We start from the raw sequence: 22,593 nt of genomic DNA on the forward strand, positions 1-22,593 counted from the left end.
AAGTCTTGTGCATACGCTGCTTATTCTTCCTTGCAGATCTGATGCAGTTTCAGATCCACAGCCTGTCATTTGTTTTTTCACCCAAATGAATGGGGCAAGAATTTAAAAAGGAAAAAAAGTTTAAAAATGCACGCATTTTACACAGCATTTTTCCTGCCAACAGATGCAGTTTTGGTGCAAATACTTAACATAAGCCCATGCTGCAAGTGCAGTTCTGCGGCTGACTGACAATCCAGAACATTCGGTAGGTGGCCTCTGTCGCAAATAGATGAACGGACGCAGAAAATTCCGATATGACCGGAGTAAAGAACGTGACCAAGTAAGTCTACAAAAAGGTTTATTCATATATTCACACACATGTCCGATGGAAAGACGACCGCGTCCCCTCTATATGTACACAGGGAAGTCGGGGCGGTTCATACTCGTCCGTCTTCTGCTTGCGTTGACTATAGGGGACGCCGTTGAGGTCACTGCTGTTTAGAGCGAGGCCAAAACCGTCCGGTGATAGAACCTAATGACATGGACTGCCTCTTACTGAGCTGGGAGAGTTCTGCTAATCTCTGCTGCTCCTCCTGCGGGGAAAGAAGAGCAAATATAAGTAAATACATGGTACATCACTGCAAAAAAGAAACCACTACCACAATTTTTTTTTTTTTTTTTTTCTTTGTAATATCGTTTAGTGCCTGCTGCACTTTCCTAAACAGATCAACCCTGGCACAATACCACTAAAAAGCTTCGGCAAGCATCCAGAATTGCAGAACAGCCCTGGAAGAAAACGCATTCACAAGATCACTGCACTGCACTCACTCAAACAAGCAACACATGCATTCAAATCAGCTCTCACCTCTGCTAAACAGGCCTACTTCACAAGCCTTGTATCTTCCTTATCCCACAACAATAAACAGTTGTTCAATACTTTTAACTCCCTCCTCCACCCACCACTGCCCTCTCCGACTTCCCTACTCTCTGCTAAGAACTTTGCAGCACACTTCAAAAACAAGATAGACCAAACACGGCAAGTCTTTATTGTTCAACGACCACAACCCCTTTGTATACCAGACCAATGCCCAAACCCCATAAGCTCCTTATCCAACATCACTGAAGGGGAGCTTGCTTATCTCTCTAAATCACACCTCACCACTTGTGCACTTGACCCTATCCCATCCCCTCCCCAACATCACCACCACTCTTATCCCATCCCTATCCCACCTCTTCAACCTATCACTAACTTCTGGTACCTTCCCTTCTGCTTTCAAACATGCCACAATCACACCTATCCTTAAAAAGCCATCCCTTGACCCAACCGCTACGTCCAGCTGTCGCCCAATATCGCTGCTCCCATTCGCTTCTAAACTCCTGGAGCAAAACGTCCACGCTGAACTTCCCTCCCATCTCTCATCTAACCTGCTCTTTGACAATCTACAATTTGGCTTCCGCCCCAATCATTCCACTGAGACAGCCCTGACAATTCTCTATACTCCTCCTTCTAGACCTGTCCTCTGCTTTCGACAGTTGACCACTGCCTCCTACTACAGACCCTCTCCTCCTTTGGCATCAAAGACCTCACCCTATCCTGGATCTCCTCATACCTTACTAACCGCACATTCAGTATCTCCCACACTTCCTCCCCATCCCACCCTCTCTTTGTTGGAGTCCCCCGAGGCTCTGTTCTAGGACCCCTACTCTTCTCAATCTACACACTTGGCCTGGGGCAACTCAAAGTCCCACGGATTCCTGTACCACCTTTATGCCGATGATACTCAGATCTACCTCTCTGGCCCAGACGTCACCTCTCTGCTCTCCAGAATCCCAGAGTGTCTATCTGCCATATCCTCCTTCTCCTCTCGCTTCCTCAAACTCAATGTGGACAAATCTGAACTAATCATCTTTCCCCCCCCCCATCTCACAGATCTTCCTTACCCGGCCTTTCTATAAAAACTGACATCATGCTTTCCCCCGTACCGGAGGTCCTCTGCCTCGGAGTAACCCTTGACCCTGTCCTGTCCTTCACACCACACATCCAAGCTCTCTCCACCTCCTGTTGCCCTCAGCTCAAAAATATTTCCAGAACCCGTCCCTTCCTCAACCCTCAATCTACTAAACTACTTGTGCATGCCCTCATCATCTCCCGCCTCGACTATTGCAACATCCTTTTCTGTGGCCTCCCTGCTAACACCCTCGTACCTCTCCAATCCATCCTCAACTCTGCCGCCCGACTAATTAATCTCTCTCCTCGCTACTCCTCCGCAAATCTCTTCACTGGCTCCCATTCCCTCAGCGTATCCAATTCAAGTTACTAAGACTGACCTATAAGGCCATCTACAACCTGTCTCCGCCATACATCTCTGAACTAATCTCCCAATACCTTCCCTCACAAGACCTCCTTCTCTCCTCCACACTTATTCGCTCCTCACCCAACCGCCTCCAAGACTTCTACCGAATAGCCCCCCATTCTATAAAATTCCCTGCCCCAACACGTCCGGCTATCAACCACACTCGGATCCTTAAGACGGAACCTCTTCAGGAAAGCTTACAGCCTGCAATGATCCCCGCTGCCTCCTCACCACTACTGGAGCTACCGCCTTACCATCACTGGAGCTGCTGCAACCCCCCAACCTACTCACTCCTTCCCCACCATCCGATTGCATGTAAGCCTGAAAGGACAGGGTCCTCTCTCCCCTCTATATCAGTCTGTGATTGTTAGTTTACTGTAAGTGATATCTGTAATTTGCATGTAATCCCTTCTCATGTACAGAACCATGGAACCAATGGTGCTTTATAAATTAATAATAACCCCCTCTCCCGTATTCTGTAACGTATCAGCGTTGTTGTGTGCAATAGACTTCCCACTCTTTGTGCCATCAGATGGCGCTCTACCTGCTCCAGCTGTGTCTGTCGTCGTTTAAAAGCTTCTAAGGGATCTTCCTCCAGGGAGTAGTTCTCCAGGACGGTGCGGACATCACTTACACCACTGGTAGCAATGGCTGCAGATGGGGAGAATACAGAAGTGAGCAGATTTGTAGTGAAACCGATCACCTGCACTCAGGAAGGAGAAGGGGTCAGCTGTATGACTGACACACTGCTCCAGAACGCCAGCAACCGGGTCCACGGCTTTCTAATGGCTATGGATAGGGGGTCAAAAGTAGGATTGCATTTCCCAAAGATGAAAACTTCATCAATACCCATTAGCGTTTTTAGACTTAAAAAACAAAACAAAAAAAATTGCAATTAGCTCAATGCAAAAATATGCAAGAACCTGGTATTTGTCTGCCATAGCAGTGCAGCACCAGAGGAAAAGGAAACAAGCGCCAGTGTACAGCAGAGCGGGAAAGGCTGTAAACTACAAGTGTACTAGGTTTTTTTTTTTTTTTGTAAAGGGGTCAGTGATTCCTCGTTGTCCTAATTTCAGTACCATTAGGCTAAGTGCACACGTACCGGAACTCTCGCGGAAATTACCGCGAGAGTTCCGGAATTCCAGTCCGCGGGAAAAATCGCATTTTAAATTCTCGCGATTTTCCCGCGGAAAAACTAGCATTTTGCAAGTGTAATTAGCTTGCAGAATGCTAGCGTTTTCCAAGCGATCTGTAGCATCGCTTGGAGAACTGATTGACAGGTTGGTCACACTCGTCAAACATAAGTGTTTGACGAGTGTGACCAACTTTTTACTATTGAGGCCGCCTATGCAGCATCAGTAGTAAAAGATAAAATGTAAAAAAAATAAAAAAATGGTGTTATTCTTACCCTCCGACGTCCCGCGCAGCCGTTCCCAGTAATCCTTTGCGAAAATGCCCGCGATGACGTCCGTTCTCGCGGGATCGCGATGTCTCGCGGTAATTCGCGATGACGTCGCGCAAATGACCGTGAGACTTCGCGATCCCACGAGAACGGACGCCATCGCGGGCATTTTCGCAAAGGATTACTGGGACCGGGAGCGTGGAGAGAAGCGGGAAGACTGCGCGGGACGCCGGAAGGTGAGAATAACAATATTTTTTATTTTATTCTATTTTTTACAGGGATATGGTACCCACAGCCCGGAGGACAGTCTCCTCTCCTCCGGACCGTGGGTACCACCCGCAAATGTTCTGCTTACTTTCCGCATGGTGTGCACAGCCACATGCGGAAAGTAAGAAGAACAATGCATTCCTATGGGTGCGGGATCGCCGCGATTCCGCAAATTAATGAGCATGCTGCGGTTTTTACCGCAAAGCGATTCCGCCGCGGTAAAAACCGCAGCATTAGCACAGCATTGCGGAATCCCATAGGAACGCATGGGATGCTTATTTTTCGCGGCAAAATCGCGCGGTTAAAACCGCCGCGGAAACGCGAAAAAAACGCCACGTGTGAACTCAGCCTTAGTGATCAGTAAACATGCTCAGAGATGGGGTTATCCATGCTCGGGTGCTAACAGAGTGTCTTCGGCGTGCTCAAAAAATATGTTCGAGTCACTGCGGCTGCATGTCTCCTAGCTGTTAGGCAATCCCCACATGTGTTGTGGCTGTCAAGAAGCTGCGGGGACTCAAACATATTTTTCAAGCAAGCAGAAGACGCTTTGTTAGCACCTGAGCAGGAATAATGCCTTATGCAAGCATGTTTGCTCATCACTAGTAACTATAAAGAAATCCCTTAAACAGCCTGTGACGGTACAGCATTCACACATCCCTGTTTGGCGGCTCATGTACACACCGACCTTGGGTCTCCTGACCCGAATTTGACAGCCTCATTTATGCCTATGAGGATGTGGTGCTCTGGTCCATAATCTGGGCATGACGGATGTGTGAATAGTCATTCTTATATCATATCACTATAACAAAGCCTCTGCGAAGCCCCTGTTTTCTAGTGAACCCACCAGGGTGGCTCAGCGGGTAACACTTGTAGTCTTGAATCTCATCTGGCGTGCCATCTGCATGGAGTTTATACTTCTGACCCACAGCTCCTATGAAACTGCCCCTGGTCTGTGTGCTCCATAATCTACACAGGTAGAGTCAGGACTGCACTTACTCTTCAGAAAGGCGGCGAGGTCGTAGAGCGCCCGGTCTTCAGAGTTTCCGTCCCACGACTTTATTGCCAGGCCATTGTACGGTTGCAGCTTGAACGCTTCTCTGTTACAATCTACAATGACGACACGTGACGGGTCCCTGTTCAGACAGGAGATATCCTGTGAATAGTAAACATAATAGGTGAGCGCGCAAACAGCTTGGCTTCACCAAATCTTTCCAGAAACTTAAAGGAGGTCAAATCATAGTTGTCCAAGACTATGACATTGGCAGACGGTCTGTGGGCAGGTTATTCGTATTAGACTGAGGTGGTCCAGAACCCCCACTAGTTTGTTTTCAGACATGCACAGCTCTGTACACTGGTAATGGCTGCTCACAGATACGGAAACTTTGCTCTCATTGGAGTAAATAGGAGCTGATGTGCAGTATCTGAAAACAGCCACTACACAGTGTATGGAGCTGTGGTGTTGGGGCTCAGTACGCCATGTACTCGGCCACCACAGACCTTCTTACTGCCGGGCATCAATGTGATTGCGATTACATTTTCTATGGACAGGTTTTCCATATTGTAATTCTAACAACCCTTTTAAGATGGGTCATCACTGTAAATTCCGTGAAGACCCCTTCAGAGCAGGACGTGGCATTCATCATACTATGTGAACAGAGGATAAAATCCTCATATAATAAACAGGAGGAGGAGATAAAGGATTGAGTGCGAACACATTCAACATTTTAAACAGATTTTACCTCTGGCTTTTCTAAGTTTTTAGTACAAAAGTGGAGTTCCACTTTAAGTCCAGGCCACTGATATGTCGCCCTAGCATGACTGCAGTATACAAGTCGATTGACAGAACTACATACAATCAATTCCTTTTACCTTGACGTGGTGCCCGTCTGAATACCGCGTGGCGTCTCGGAAAAGCCGATAGGATACGAATCCGTGAGGATCTAAGCTGTCGATGAGGGGGAATGCGGTCTGCAGAATAAAGCCACAGGTTACAGAAAGACATACGTTTAAGTAACATTAATAATAGCTGCACATGCTTGACATGTCAGATGATTACATTAGTGAGGGGTGCAAGACCCCATCTGATTAGGGTCCACATTGCTTGGTGTGGAGATATAGAAGAAGCCTTCTGCATGTGTCCTATATGGGTAGATGCTGTAAAATGCAAACTTGAACCGCCCTAATAGGGCATAGGAAAATCACAGAGGATTATTTTGGAACCTTCCCTCTGTGACCAGAGCGAGGAGCCTACACGACACATGATGGTTGGATGTAATACTATATTTCCCGGTAGCAGATAGCAAGAAAAGAAGCTCAGAGAAAGACGACTTGCACATACCATGCCAGTTTCGGCTGTAAATATAACAATTTCAAACAGAGGCGCCAGCTGCTGGAACAGGTTGTCGATGCCAGCCCGCTTCTTGAACCTCCATCCTGTTTCTAACTGTGAGCAGAGAACAAGATCAGAGCGGGGAGAGGATGACACTTAACGAGAAGAAATTAACCCCCTTCCAAACCTGGACAGGTACGGAGGACGTCAGATGCGGGGGGTACGCAACCAAGCCCATTCCACACATAGCTGGTGTAGGCTTGGTTACACAGTAAACACCAGCTTCTTACAGCAGCAACTGGACCTCGCTCTGATTGCTGCTGTTTAACCAATTCATGACAACATCTGCCAGCATTTAAAGGGAATCGGTCACCCCATTTTTTGACTATCGCAGTTTCTCAACTCCAGTCCCCAAGACCCACCAACAGGTCATGTTTTCAGGATTTCCTTAGTATTGCTCAGGTGATGAAATTAATGCTTGAGCAGGTGTTGAAATCACCTGTGCAATGCTAAGGATATCCTGAAAACTTGACCTGTTGGTGGGTCTTGAGGACTGGAGTTGAGAAACACTGGACTATCGGCTACCGACATCAGGGGCTTATCTACAGCATTCTGTAATGCTGTAGATAAGCCCCCGATGTAACCTGAAAGAGAAGAAAAAGGAGTTAGATTATACTCACTGGGGGGCAGTCCAGTCTTGGTCCGATGGGTGTTGCGGTCCAGCGCCTCCCATCTTCTAACCGTGACGTCCTCTTCTTTGCTGCCTGTCGTGGCTCTGGCGCAATGCTCTGTCCTGTTGAAGGCAGAGCAGAACTCTGCAGTGCACAGGCGCCGGATCTCTCGCGGCGCCTGTGCACTGCAGGACTCTGCTCTGCCCCCAACAGGGCAGAGCAGTGCGCCAGCGCCGGAGCCACGACAGGCAGCAAAGAAGAGGACGTCACCGTTAGAAGATGGGAGGCGCCAGACCGGACGGCGACACCCATCGGACCGGACAGAACGCCGGGGTGAGTATAATTTAAACTCTTTTTTCTTATCTTTCAGGTTACATCGGGGAACATTACTTGTCCCGTAAAAAAACAAAAACACACACCAGCTTATGTCTAGGTTGATGACATACAATAGTTATGGCTCTTTGAATAAGGAAGGAAAAAACAAACAAAATAAAAAAAGTGTGAAAAGTGACCAAGTCATAAAGGGGTTACAGTGCCACCCTTGCCAAGGGGCCGTGTCTGGTGTTGTGTCATTTAAGACTTGACACAGCTCTGGAAATGAAAAGCAGCCCCTTATTTCTAATGGCGCACAACCCCATTAAGAGCGCAAGAACTGACAAAGACAACTCACCGACCACTCTGGATGCAGCAGGACGTTCTTCAGCTCCAGGACCAGCGTGTAGGGCGGCTGGTAATATGGCTCTTTCAAGGGATCTGGTAACAATTTGGGACTTGTGGGCTCTATAATCATCTGTAAAATGGAGGCAGAGTGATAAAATTGGGTGAAGAGAGACCCCCCAGGTGAGGGCAGAAGCGTCACAGCGAGAGTTCGCTCACCTGCCGATAGTCCTTGAAGTATTTGTATGTTCTTTTAATCTGCTGTAAAACTGGAGGATCTGCAAGAAGAAACGGGGTGGGTTAAAAGGACTAGAAAAACAAGTCTGCTTACAACCAGTGATAGCGCCACCTTTGTCCCTTGGCTGTATGCGGTATTGCAGCTCAGCCTTATAACCTTTATTGCATTAACTGCTGACAATGTGTGTATACAAGATCATTCTGGATAAAAAGGGGCTTCACCACGCAGACCACCCCTATAATGAACCAATATCACCAAGGAACTGGCCTCTAAACTCAACAGGATGGGAGGGGTAATTGTCAGCAGCGACCATCACCCTTCTGAGAGGACCCCCATGTACTGTGATAGGAGACAACACTTCAGGATACGTTGAAGTATAAATTTCTTTAAAAAGGGATCCTTCAGGTTTTTATCTTAGGCCAGGCTGTCAATATCAGATGGGTTGGTGGCCTGACTGCTCCGCTGCATCCCCTCCATTGCTCACCAGACATGGCGCAGTGCCTTTAGTAGCGATCGTGCCTAGAATTACAGCTCGGCCCAAAACAAATGAACGGTTCTGATTAGTGGGGCCATTATAGTTTACCGATCCTAATAAGTGATCTTGACATCTGCGATGCCAACATAGGCCTGGCCGTGCACGTTAAGACTGCCTTCATGTGCGCACAGAGCTTAAGGTCCTTTTATACATTGCCAAGACCATCGGCAAGCAAATCACTTGTGTAGACAGGGAAGGTGCCGCCGGCAACATGCAAATATGGGGACAATACCATCAGATTATCAGTCACTGTCCCCTTACAGATTGTGTAGACCCCGTGTGAACAGCCTAGTATTTAGTCAATCGATAGAAATCGACTTGTGGAAATGGATCCATAAATGGCCAATCACTCATAATACCTAAGGTGGTTCCTGTCGACACCCCCATATAATCGACATCTGCCCGAGGTGTATGACCAGGGTACAGATAATAGAAATATCTGTATACTCACCGCTATCGAACTCATCGGGGATCTAAAAAAGAAAAGTTGAACATTAAAGAGCGATCACAACACATCCCCATATGACTGATAACAGGACCTAGCAGTAACTCTACAGGGCTGCACTATAAGGATTCATACGGGCCTATAAAACATTACAAGGGGTCTCGCTCGATCCGGGGGTCACGGCTGCACAATGAAGCTTTGTAGATCCATACTTGCATGCACGGGCAGGTATTTGCAGGGTAGTGCCCATATGGCCACCAAATACAATCCTCACACTTGGCACAATTCTGCAGAAGATGTGAGAGCAGGAACAATGGAGAAGTGTGCTGCTAAACACACACTAAACATCAAAGCCCAGGGGCACCGAGGAGGAGTGTGCCCGAGCCTGGCCACAAGTGGCAGTCACAGCAAGGTGAGATCCTGCGCATATCAAAGGCCCAGAGAGGAAGCCAGGGCGTCAACAGGAAGCCGGAGATGAAAGGGACCATAATGGCCACAGACATACCTGCAATATGTTAGAAGCTCCGGACTACTGTTCCCACACTGGCCAAAGGCCTGGGGGGGCATTACAGATCCCTCTTTCTCTCCATGTCATGTACTAGCCTAATACCTGGCTAATAACCAATACGAGCAGCATCACAGCTTCTGTAGTAGTTGTCACCCCACTTTCAGTCACGATATGCAGCGACTTAGCAAGAAATTTGGGTATGATGACCTTTATATTATGAAGGAAAAGGAGACAGCAAGAGCAATAGGGTCTCATCCGACAGAGGAGCCAACATTGGCAGCGCGGGCTACCAGTCATCCATTACCCTTTATGTTATGTCACCCCAGATTTACAGAGTTTCTGGGAACACATCCTGTAGGGGAATCGTGGCTGCCAGGCTCATCCTCACCTCCATGGCTATGTGCACACGGCAGTCAAAATAACATGTTTTCTAGGAGAGACGCTTCTTTGTGGCGTTCCTTCCATTTTGAAGTTTTATTTTTCAGAAGAGTTTTGTATTTTTTTTTTTGGAAGCCATTTGATTGGACGGTGCCCAGTTTGGAGAGTCTTCCCTCAAGTATTTTTATTTTCTTTTTTAACCATTGGGATTTTAACCAAAAATGTGGAAGAAAAATGCTCAAAACTCTGAACAATAATAGAGGTGATTAGAGGAGTCGTCCATGTTTCAAAGCAAAGTTTGCAGGAACACTATACGAGAACAGCAGAGCCATCTCCATTCTCCGGTATTGCTGGTGCAAGCGAGCGAGCAGCCCCATGACTACATGTATTCCATTTGGTCATGGGGCACTTCTATTGAGAAGTCGGGCGAGACCGGCCGGCATGTGACCGCAAGTCTGCAAATCACATACATGGAGTCATTTCACCGCTCGCTCCAGCAATATCAGAGTGGTTTTTTTTAAGGTAAATTCAGGACCGAAAAAGCGCTCCATAAAATGAAGATACTGTGCAGGGATGTCAAAGTAATGTTGTGCACACGTCCTGACGCCGCGTGAACATAGAGGAGTTTTTCAAGAGTTTTAAGTGATTTTTCAGGCCTTGTTTGGAGCGGTCCTGCACCACACGACTCAGCAGAATCCGAATTCTTGGCATGCACACATCCACATATCCCTGGACAGTGCAGCCTCCTGAGCGTGGGAACGGGGCTCCGAGCTTCCTCTTCACATACCCCTCCTAACAACAGTATAAAATGGCTGTATACCTTCTGTCCGACATCCTCCCACCCCTGCATCAAAGAGGAGCAGGAGGAGGAAGCGGAGGCCTCCAGTGGCACAAGTCCCAGCATCAGAGAGGGACACACTTGTCACCTGATTGAGAAGTGGGCTCCATTATAGATCGTGTGTGATGTTCCCACAGACAGGACCAGCCTAGGAACAGATCCCACACAGGCAAAGGAAAAAAAAAAAAAGGGTCTATATCACTTATAAAAGGGTCCCTGCATCCAAAGCCTGTAATCTATTGCACCCTGTCATATAAGCCCTCAAAGGACGAATATATTGATATTGTTGAAAGCCCACGCCAAGAAAGTTCTCGTTTCGTCGATGCTTTACACAGAATTTGGGATTGTGCCGCCGCTTCATTTGTTCTCCATGAGACTGCCGATATTGAGTGAGAAACCCGATGCCTGACATTGGCTGTAGGAATTAATGAAGTAGTGGAACACAAGCAGACCCGCTGCTTTCTGATGGAGCATTTCAGACCCCCAACGTAACACTGTGGTATTTCAGGCACATATTTCACCAAGTCTTGTGCCAGTTTTGGTTGGCATCATGGAATTTACAGATAACAGTCGCGTTTGCTGATCACAAATTGGTTATATACATCATTTAAGTAACTATTGGGGCATCATAAGCTAGAAGCTCCCCCCTATCCGCCATATTATTAGGTGGCAGCAGGACCACTTAGGCAGCCCTTATGTCCAGCTCCTTCACCTCTATGACTTGTCAATTAGTCGCGTTCTTACACAGATCTATGCGAGAGCAGCAGCTGGGACCCCCGGACAATGTGTCGCTGGTTTATGGACGGCACATGCTGCCCAATAAAATCTGCCTCCATGGTAAAAATCGCTCTACGTACATTACAAGTCTTACATTCCACTTTCTCAGGGGTATTGTACAATTTATTTGCCACCATGTGGTCTCCATCAATACAGGGGGTTTAACCCCTTACCAACATCCACCATACATGTACGGCACAAGTCAGTAGTGGGCTCGCAAGGTGGTCATTTTATGCGCCTGTGACATGATCGCGGGTCGCCGATGGATTTCTATGACAGCCCTGAACTTGTCATTACAGAGCTCCCTTGAAACGCAGCCTGTGGCCGAGTGTCAATATAGACCGTGATTTACACTTTATGCAGTGGCATCACTGTATACTGCACAAGTGGTCAGATGATCGCTAATAGTGAAAAATAGTTTAAAAAAAACCTTTTTTTTTTAGTTTAAGTTTCACATATTTTAACATATGGAGTCCGATCAAAATGTAGAATCAACACCATAAAAAGAAACATTTTTATTTTTTAGTTGCTGCAATACTACGAAAAATGCTGTAACAAGCGATCAAAACGCCATAACAATCCAAAAATGGTGTCAAACATGCTTTGCGCCACAAAAAAAAAAAAAGAAAAAAAAAAAAAAAAAAAAGAGCCCTCACGCGGAATAACAAAAGCGTTAGTGTTCTCGGAAAATGGCGACAATTTATTTTTTCTTACTAAAGGAAACAAACAAGAAAAAACACGGACATGTTGGGTTTCATCCTATTCATATCGATGAGGGGAATCATATTGCGAGGTCATTTTTTACCACACACTGCACCCCATAAAAACAATGTCAAGATTACGTGTGGGTTTTTTTTACCACAATTTCATTGCACTTGAATCACCCCCATTTTCCAGTACATTATGTGGTAAATGAATGGCATTCAAAAGTACAACTCATACTACAAAAAAACAAAACAAGACCTCACACGGCTATGGTGACAGAAAACTAAAGAACATTATGGATCGGAGAAAAATGGGGAGAAAAAAAAAAAAAAAAAAAGTGAAAGTAACGGAAATTAGCTGGGTCGGAAAGGGGTTAAAGTGCAGTCTCATTTATTTTCTGGTGGGTCCAGATTCATTTATGGGTCTGAGGTTTGATGGATGTGCAGTAGCAGTGTCCTGACATACGTCGGATCCTTTATCACATAATGCTGAAGGATTTTGCAGAAGTTTTGTTTTTCACACTGACCCTCGTAGGGAATGGCAGAAGGTTCTGTTCCTAGAGGTCTGTGACACCCTGGAGGCAACAGCCTCAGATGTGCCTACAGTGTGTACTGCCCCCTAGTGCTGCATAGTATGGAATGACAATTCTTCATACAGGTCTCTGCTGCCCCCCGCAGGGAAAACAGTAGACCACAAGTAGATACAGTTTTGTAACACCTGGAAAGCCCAGCAGCCTTAACAGGACAAATCTAATTTTCCTTTTTCTGCAATTTCAGTTTTCTTTCATCTCCTAGAGAACCCGACATTTCATCTGTCAAGTACAGTGAATTCACTGTGTGACCATAAGAATAGAATAGATACAGACATAGGATACATAGAGGTCAGTCACATATATAATTAGTGCAGTGCATGTGTACTTTAATGTACATGTATTTAGCTATTAAATAACTTAAAAGAAAAAAAAAAAAATGGGGTCCCCCTATAGTTAATAACCAGCAAAAGCTAGGCAGACTGCCGTTTGATATTAATAGGTTAGGCAGGGACTTTGAACTTTTTCATACTAGCGGAGACGTCAATGAGGTGAACGAGTCCATTGGCTATGAACTCCGCTCACCTTATTCACATCACCATGAGACACTGATGTTGTATGACAAGCAGCTCAGTGTATCTGCTGGCTGCCAGGCTGAACACTCGCATCATGCCAGCATTCAGCAGGACATCGAGATGTAGCAGAGCTAGACTCATTGTGGGACACAATGGATTATGTGTTTTATTATTTTTTTGTCTTTTTACAGGTGACATGGCTTTCAGTGGATTAGGCGTAAAGGGGAGAAGAACGTGTTTGGTTTTTAGATTTCAAATAAATGTGTCGTGTTTTTATTTCAATTAAAGGACTTTATTCTGGGTGGTTTTTTTTTTATTTACAATACGACTATGAGGTTAGTAAAGTGGACGTCTTATAGACACCTCTCCATTACTAACCCCTGGGCTTGAAGTCAGCTGCCAATACAAAGCTGACAAACCACAATAATATTAACCCACTTGCCACCGCAGCAGGTCAATGCGCCATTTCTGGGTCAGCTGAGAGCTGATGTTTTTAGTCTGGGAGGGGGCCAATATCCATGGCCCCTTCTTAGCCTTTTAATATCAGCCTGTAGCTGTCTGCCTAGCCTTTGCTGGTTAATAACTATAAGGTGTGGTCATTTTTTGGGGGGGTCCCCCATTTCAAAATCCTGTAGAGGCTTACTATACAGCTGTGAGCTGATACTAATAGCTTGGGAAGCTCCATGTGTATTACCCCCTTCCCAGGCTATAAACATCAGACTCCAGCAGTCTGCTTTCCCTCAGCTGGTTAACAAAATTTTGGTGGATCCTTTTCCATTTACTTCTGTGATTTATTAATTAAATACATGTACAGTAAGCTACACAAGCACTGTACTAATTATGTCACTCACATATTTCTATGTATGTATTGAAGAATATTTACTTTGAAAAATCTCTTTAAATGACAGAATTCCTGTATGTAAAAGCTAATGTTAAAATTGCATTGCATATCAGACTGATGCTAGGTAAGAAAAATTGCATTGTACTGGCATGAAAATCATATGCCACTTGCACAACACTCATCCAAATTTTCAGGAGCTACATTGGACCGATTTTATCCAGACTGATGGGTATGAGCGCTTAGGACGTTCGTTGTGCGGCAAAAATGACCAGGAAACCTGATTCTCCAGCTCTGAAGCTCAGTGGTTACGGCGAACCTTGGATCATTTGTTCTATATAATACAACACTTGACTACAACACTTGACTATTGCAGTAGGCATTACAATCTGAAGTCTCCTGCAATGTTCAACCAATGACTGAGACTCACAGGAGAATCTACATGGTAGCGATGGGGGCTGCAATGGAAGCACATTGGCACCCTGTCGTTGATAGCAGCATTTACAGGGTTAATAGCAGAGATTGGAGGTGATCAGTTTCTTTTTAAAGATCGGTGGAAGTTCAACCACTCTGACTCCCACGTGCAAGCGCAGATGGAGATCTCGGCACTAAAATCTCGGGAGCTCTCCATCTGCGCATGCACCACCCCCTGGCAGCCATTTTCCCCAGAGTCCACCGCACAGGAAGCCATGCAGCTGCGGGGGCTCTGGCCTTTCACAAAATGTTGGCAGAGCCCTCGCCGCGCATCCGAACACCCCCTCATCCCAGCCTGCGGCATCAGCCCTGGGACCCCACTTCACCGCAGCCACCACCCCAGGTAGGCAATAAGACGCATGGATTATAAGTACCACCATTTTATTAGATAGAAGGTTTTTTCCCCCTATTTTTCTCCTCAAAATTTGGGGTGTGTCTTAAAATCCACAAAATATGGTATATTACATATAAACTTCTTACCTTATTCCCCTCCTCGTCCATTGCGCTGCTACCTGCATTCAGAAGACAGATCATGTCAGAAGGACAAGAAAGGCGAAGTAACCACCCCCCCACCAGTGCACAACAGAGGGTCCTCACCGAATGTATACACCATAAAGCCGCTCCCCAACACGCCCATGACACCGGCCGCCCGTAGGACAAACTTTTTAGCCCTGGCTTTGTTTTCCTTCTGTTTCTTCTGCTGTTCCTCAGATTCAGGATTACTCTGGGGGTCTTCAGTGGTCTGTGCGTGGGAAAAAGAAAGCAGCAATTAGTCCACAGGTGAAACGTTATGAGTGAACGGGGGGGGTGGAGCATGAGACACAAAGGGGGGGCATCAGTATGCGGATATGAGGGGAAGCAGCAGAAAGTGGTGGCCACAGCACCTGGGGGGAGGCACATCTCAATACAGGGGGTGCAAATGCTCATACACAGAGGGGCGTACACAGTAGATGCCAAAGGGCTGGAAAGAAAATGTAATAAGCAGCAGTTCTGGGCCGGATCTAGTTTGAAGAGTGCAGCATATATCTGTCTACTAGACACAGGTCAGGTGCATGCTCCTCACGGTCCGCGCGCCCACCAGGCGCCCCGGGCTCCTCACGGTCCGCGCGCCCACCAGGCGCCATTGAATAGCATACCTAGCTATTCTCCAGATGCGCACCTGTTTCTGCAGTCACATCAGTAATATACGGGCCCCTGGACAGACGCCCTGAGAACTGACTCCGACCACCACAGTTCTCCTGGCTTGGTGCAATGTTTCATGCACACGACTGTCAATTCAGTGAAGAGCCACAGAAGCCAGGAGGCTGCTCTCAACCAGGCACCACAGATCACTGACGCAGCCAATGAACTGGATCCTGCAAATCGATTGGTGCCGGCTCTAGACATGAACCCTTCACGGATCCATGGACTAAAGACAAGTTAAAAAAAACTGCATAGTCACAGCCTGTTATCTGCGCTACCCCCGTTCCTGGCGCAGCCTATTCGCATTCTTTTTTTGCTCTCTAGACCCAGAACGTTGTCACTTTGCCCTCACTGTACCCAAACCAGGGCTTGTTTTTTGCACGACGATTTTGAACGACATTGTTCATTTTTCCATAAAACGTACTGAATTTAAAAAAAAAACAACAAAAAACAGCTGAACAAGAAATCTGCAATCCAGCCATCATTTTAGTGCTTTTTTTCTGCTTATGTGGTGATAATATTGATAAAAGAAAATAATTTTTGGTTTCTGTCGCCATTTTCTGAGATCACTCTTTATGGGAGTGTGGTGACAAACCCTCGGCAGTTCTGCAGATTGGAGTTTTATTCTTTTTGCGGCACTTACCGATCGGGTTAATTAGATATTTTCATAGCTCAGACTTTACGGACGCGGCGATACTGAACATTTGTTTTTTTTTTTCCTATTTATAAACTGGCAAAAAGGGGGACGATTGTAAATATTTTTCCACCCCAGCCAGAAGCTGGACCAGAGATTACAAAGACCATGGCCACAATGATGGGGGGCTTCATCAGACCCCCGGCTGCTATGACATTGGCTACTCATGATCGCATCCTGGGGGTCTATGGGGGGCGACACACACCTGCTCCATTGTCAGGAAGGGGGACACAGCTAAATTACAGAATTTCCCAGGGGAGAGAAGCAGCTGCCAGAAGGGTCTGAGTGCAGGGAGCACCACTATGGGGGCGTCTGCATGTGTGACAAGGACCTAGTGACAGGCACGTAGGGGAGGTCAGACAGGTGACAGGTCAGTGACAGCCCTCACCTCCTTCTGCTGGCTCCGCAGCTTGTCCTGCAGCACAGCCCCGGTCAGACTCTCCCCCGGGCCGGTGCTCAGCTGCCGGCATCTCAGCTCGGCCCGGTTTGACAAGAGTAACCGCACCGACCTCCCGCACGCAGGCACTAGCGAGGCCGCCATCTTTCCTGGCACTGCTCACTGCCAGCCAATCCTAAGGAAGCCGGGAATATCAAGAACCAATCAGAACGTCGGAGAGCGAACGGCCAATAAAACGCCGAAAGAGAGCAGCCAATAGGAAAAAGGGATGTTAATTATTTGTCAGGGTTCGGCGACCATGTTGTGTGTGGCAGAGGGCTGATCCTATACACACGTGGGGGGTGGCACCGTGGCGCAGGTTGCAGTACTATGCTGGACGCTAATGTATGTCTGTACGAGGAGGGGAGAGCCACCGGCCAAACTGGGGAAAACTGCCCAAATAATATCACTCCCGGGCACTCGGAAACGGCAAACACCAGTGCAGCGCCAATAATGTGCCGAGTAAGAAACCTACTGCCCTGATAGACTACAGGCACACTGTGTATAGAACTATCCGTGTATAGGGCTCTAATAATACCGTATATAGTGCTGCTATGCAAAATTCTCACAAAATTAGAATATCATCAAAAAGTTAGTTTATTTCAGTTCTTCAATACAAAAAGTGAAACTCATATATTCTATAGAGTCATTACAAACAGAGTGATCTATTTTAATTATTTATCTCTGTTAATGTTGATGATTATGGCTTACAGTCAATGAAAACCTTACATCCTGTGACATTGCTGAGATGTTATGGAAGCCCAGGTTGCTTTGATAGCAGCCTTCAGCTCGTCTGCATTGTTGGGTCTGGTGTCTCTCATCTTCCTCTTGACAAAACCCCATAGATTCTGTATGGGGTTAAGGTCAGGCGAGTTTGCTGGCCAATCAAGGACAGTGATACTGTTGTTTTTGGCAGTGTGAACAGGTGCCAAGTCCTGCTGGAGAATGACATTTCCATCTCTAAAAAGCTTGTCGGCAGAGGGAAGCATGGAGTGCTCTAAAATTTCCTGGTAGACGGCTGCGCTGACTTTGGTTTTGATAGAACACAGTGGACCTACACCAGCAGATGACATGGCTCTGTCACGCTCGCGCCCTCACTGGTTGGCGCGAGCAGAAGGGTTGTGGCCCCACTGTGCCACAAACCAGACTACCCTGGAAGGGGAGTAACTAAGCAGCTACCTCGGTCTTCACTGGAGCCTCTGATGGTGAGGTCAGGCTTGTGCGGCAGAGAGCTATCAGGTGCCACTCCAGAGTGGTGTATGGCCATGGCTGCTGATCCCACAGGGGAGACAGAACGCTAGGACAGGTGCGAGTGACAGGCACGACTGGCAGACAGGTGAGCACGGCAGATACTCGGATGAGTAGACAGGCACGGCTGGTACTCAGGCAGGCGGGCACGGCTGAGACACAAGGGGCTGGAACTGGCTGGGAAGGCACAGGGACTCGGGCAGGAAAGAGTGGTATATGGAATAGATAGAGACCTGTTCACACAGGAGGTGCAGGAACTGGTTCGGGAAATATAGACAGGTAAGGACCTGTTCACACTGGAGAAGAACTGCAAGGCTGCAGAGAGGAGCTGCAGTTTGCAGCAAGAGGTTCTGCAGCAGCAGGAGCTGAACAAGCAGAACCGCAAGGTATGCAGAGAGGAGCTGCAGCAAGAGGTTCTGCAGGAGCGGAGCAAAGCAGAACCGCTGGAGTGCGGAGCACAGGCAGAGCCGCAAGGGTGCGGAGCACTGACAGACGGAGAGGACACAAGGATAGACACAGCAGGGAAAGGAGCAACAGACTAAGAGACTAACAAACAAAGGTACACTACTGTTCAAAAGTTTAGGGTCACTTAGAAATGTCCTTATTTTTGAACGAAAAGCACAGTTTTTTCCAATGAAGCTAATATTAAATGATTTAGAAATACACTCTATACATTGTTAATGTGGTAAATGACTATCCTAGCTGCAAACGTCTGGTTTGTAATGCAACATCTTCATAGGTGTATAGAGGCACATTTCCAACAACTATCACTCCAGTGTTCTTATGGTACTTTGTGTTTGCTAACTGTAAGAAGGCTAATAGATGAATAGAATACCTTTGAAAACCCTTGTGCAAGTATGTTAGCACAGCTGAAAACAGTTTGGCTGATTAGAGAAGCTATAAATCTGTCCTTCCTTTGAGCTAGTTGAGAATCTGGAGTATTACATTTTTTGGTTCCATTAAACTCTCAAAATGGCCAGAAAAAAAAGAACTTTCATGTGAAACTCGATAGTCTATTCTTGTTCTTAGAAATGAAGGCTATTCCATGTGAGAAATTGCCAAGAAACTGAAGATTTCCTACAACGGTGTGTACTACTCCCTTCAGAGGAGAGCACAAGCAGGCCCTAACCAGGGTAGAAAGAGAAGTGGGAGGCCCCGCTGCACAACTGAGCAACAAGACATGTACATTAGAGTCTGTAGATTGAGAAATCGACGCCTCACAGGTCCTCAACTGGCAGCTTCATTAAATAGTACAAGTAAAACGCCAGTGTCAACGTCTATAGTGAAGAGACGACTCCGGGATGCTGGCCTTCAGGGCAGAGTGGCAAAGAAAAAGCCATATCTGAGACTGGCTAATAAAAGGAAAAGATTAATATGGGCAAAAGAACACAGACATTGGACAGAGGAAGATTTGAAAGAAGTATTATGGGCAGACGAATCCAAGTTTGAGGTGTTTGGATCACACAGAAGGACATTTTTGAGACATGCTGGAAGAGTGCCTGACGCCATCTGTCAAGCATGGTGGAGGTAATGTGATGGTCTGGGGTTGCTTTGGTGCTGGTAAAGTGGGAGATTTGTACAAGGTAAAAGGGATTTTGATTAAGGAAGGCTATCACTCCATTTTTCAAAGCCATGCCATACCATGTGGACAGCGCTTGATTGGAGCCAATTTCATCCTACAACAGGACAATGACCCAAAGCACACTTCCAAATTATGCAAGAACTATTTAGGGAAGAAGCAGGCAGCTGGTATTCTATCTGTAATGGAGTGGCCAGCGCAGTCACCAGATCTCAACCCCATTGAGCTGTTGTGGGAGCAGCTTGACCATATGGTACGCAAAAAGTGCCCATCAAGCCAAACCAACTTGTGGGAGGGGCTTCTGGAATCATGGGGTGAAATTTCTCCAGATTACCTCAGCAAATTAACTTCTAAAATGCCAAAGGTCTGCAATGCTGGAATTGCTGCAAAGGGAGCATTCTTTGACAAAAGCAAAGTTTGAAGGAGAAAATTATTATTTCAAATAAAAATCTTTTTTTTCGAACCTTGTCAATGTCTGGACTAGATTTTAAATTAATTTGGCAACTCATTTGAGTAATAAAAGTATGAGTTTTCATGGAAAACACAAAATTGTCTGGGTGACCCCAAACTTTTGAACGATAGTGTAGGACTGAGTTCAGACAAGGTAACGGTACGAGACAATATACAGGAACAGAGACCCGGATATACTGCCTCCTGGAGGGCAGCGAGGACAGGTATGAGACAAGACTAGGAACAAGGACACAGAGACCAGGATATTCTGCCTCCTGGATAGTGGAACAGACAGGCACATATACAGGTCAGGGAATCAAGCCTCCAGAGAAGGCGAAATACAGGACAGGACCTGGCAGCTCAGTAGCAAGACACTGAGTAAAGATGTTGCTCAGGCCGCTTCCACCGGTTGGAGCTGTCTTAGATATTTGAGGCCTCTTGGTAATTGGCTGGAACACCATAGGCAGGTGCACACTGACTCCATAAGAACCAGAGAGTGCCGGCACCGCCCCCCTATGCACGTAGCCAGGAAACATGCACAGAACAGACTGGAGACAAGAGGCATCCAGTATAGAGCCGGCAGCAGATAGAACTCACAGCATGGCCCAGAGTAGTGAGTAAGTTGGTGTGTACGGCAGGTGGGGGATGGGAGGCCATGCAGTGATGCCGGCAGGGTCGTTACAGGCTCCCCAAACCATCACTGATTGTGGAAACTTCACACTAGACCTCCAGCAGCTTGGATTGTGGCCTCTCCACTCTTCCTCCAGACTCTGGGACCTTGATTTACAAATGAAATTAAAAATTTACTTTCATCTGAAAACAACACCTTGGACCACTGACAACAGCCCAGTTCTTTTTCTCCTTGGCCCAGGTAAGATGCGTCTGGCGTTGTCTACTGGTCATGAGTGGCTTGACACAAGGAATGCGACACTTGCAGCCAGTGGCGGATTATAATGAGGTCAATCTGGGCGGTAGCCCAGGGCCCAGTGGTGTGGGGGGGCCCACCAGCCCAGGGTAAATTGCCCCATTATAATCCGCCACCATAGCGCCACAGCCCCCCACATGTACTGACCCCATCCTCGCACTCCCAGGCAGACCAACGGCCACTGCAGCCCCTCACTTATAAATCCCTGCTCTGTGCGCACAGGACCTGTGATGAGGTCACAGGAGGGGAGGAGTCATAAGTCACATGATCAGGGGTCTTGGTCGGATGCCCATGATCGTATGACCCCTGACTCCTCCCCTCCTGTGACCTCATCACAGGTCCTGTGCGCACAGCCCTGCCTCTTGGTGTCTGCAGGACTCTGCTGTGCAGGTTGTCATCGTGCTGAATGAGGGAAGTATGTGTGGGGTCAGGAGGGGTTTACAGGGTGGATGTAGCTGTGTGTGTGTACGAGTTGTACGGAGTGGAGCCGCGTGTGTACGAGGTGTACGGAGCAGAGCCGCGTGTATACGAGGTGTACGAAGCGAAGCCGCGTGTGTACAAAATGTACGGAGCGGAGCCGCGTGTGTACGAGGTGTACGGAGCGGAGCAGCGTGTGTATGAGGTGTACGGAGCGGAGCGTGTGTGTACGAGGTGTACGGAGCGGAGCCGCGTGTGTACAAAATGTACGGAGCGGAGCCGCGTGTGTACGAGGTGTACGGAGCGGAGCAGCGTGTGTATGAGGTGTACGGAGCGGAGCATGTGTGTACGAGGTGTACGGAGCGGAGCCCCGTGTGTACGAGGTGTACGGAGCGGAGCCGCGTGTGTACGGGTGTACGGAGCGGAGCCGCGTGTGTACGAGGTGTACGGAGCGGAGTCACGTGTATACGAGGTGTACGAAGTGGAGCCGCGTGTGTACGGAGCGGAGCCGCGAGTGTACGAGATGTACGGAGCGGAGCGTGTGTGTACGAGGTGTACGGAGCGGAGCCGCGTGTGTACGAGGTGTACGAAGTGGAGCCGCGTGTGTACGGAGCGGAGCCGCGAGTGTACGAGATGTACGGAGCGGAGCGTGTGTGTACGAGGTGTACGGAGCGGAGCCGCGTGTGTACGAGGTGTACGGAGCGGAGCCGCGTGTGTACGAGGTGTACGAAGCGGAGCCGCGTGTGTACGAAGTGTACGGAGCGGAGCCGCATGTGTACGAGGTGTACGGAGCGGAGCCGTGAGTGTACGAGATGTACGGAGCGGAGCGTGTGTGTACGAGGTGTACGGAGCGGAGCCGCGTGTGTACGAGGTGTACGGAGTGGAGCATGTGTGTACGTGGTGTATGGAGCGGAGCCGCGTGTGTACGAGGTGTACGGAACGGAGCCGCGTGTGTACGAGGTGTACGGAGCTGAGCCGTGTGTGTACGAGGTGTACGGAGCGGAGCCTTGTGTGTGCGCGAGGTGTATGTAGCGGAGCCGCACGTGTGCAAAGCCGCGTGTGTACGAGGTGTACGGTGCGGAGCCCTGTGTATACAAAGTGTACGGAGCTTAGCCGTGTGTTTACGGAATGGAGCGAAGCCGCGTGTGTATGAGTTGTATGGA

General features: G+C 47.6%; 1 protein-coding gene across 1 annotated transcript; it reads right to left on the reverse strand.

Moving 5' to 3' along the window:
• Positions 1 to 320: 320 nt before the first annotated feature.
• Positions 321 to 16,956, reverse strand: TIMM50 (translocase of inner mitochondrial membrane 50). The gene is made up of 11 exons (XM_073549013.1): positions 16,764 to 16,956; positions 15,097 to 15,241; positions 14,980 to 15,011; positions 8,884 to 8,905; positions 7,879 to 7,937; positions 7,673 to 7,792; positions 6,341 to 6,445; positions 5,872 to 5,970; positions 4,999 to 5,155; positions 2,878 to 2,984; positions 321 to 572 (listed from the first exon to the last, which is right to left on the reverse strand). The coding sequence occupies exons 1-11, from the start codon at positions 16,914 to 16,916 to the stop codon at positions 468 to 470; spliced, it is 1,104 nt and encodes a 367-aa protein (XP_073405114.1). The 5' UTR covers positions 16,917 to 16,956; the 3' UTR covers positions 321 to 467.
• Positions 16,957 to 22,593: the final 5,637 nt, after the last annotated feature.

This window comes from Dendrobates tinctorius, unplaced genomic scaffold, assembly GCF_039654945.1.
Source record: "Dendrobates tinctorius isolate UK_male_01 unplaced genomic scaffold, ASM3965494v1 ptg000158l, whole genome shotgun sequence".
Classification (NCBI taxonomy): Eukaryota; Metazoa; Chordata; class Amphibia; order Anura; family Dendrobatidae; genus Dendrobates; species Dendrobates tinctorius.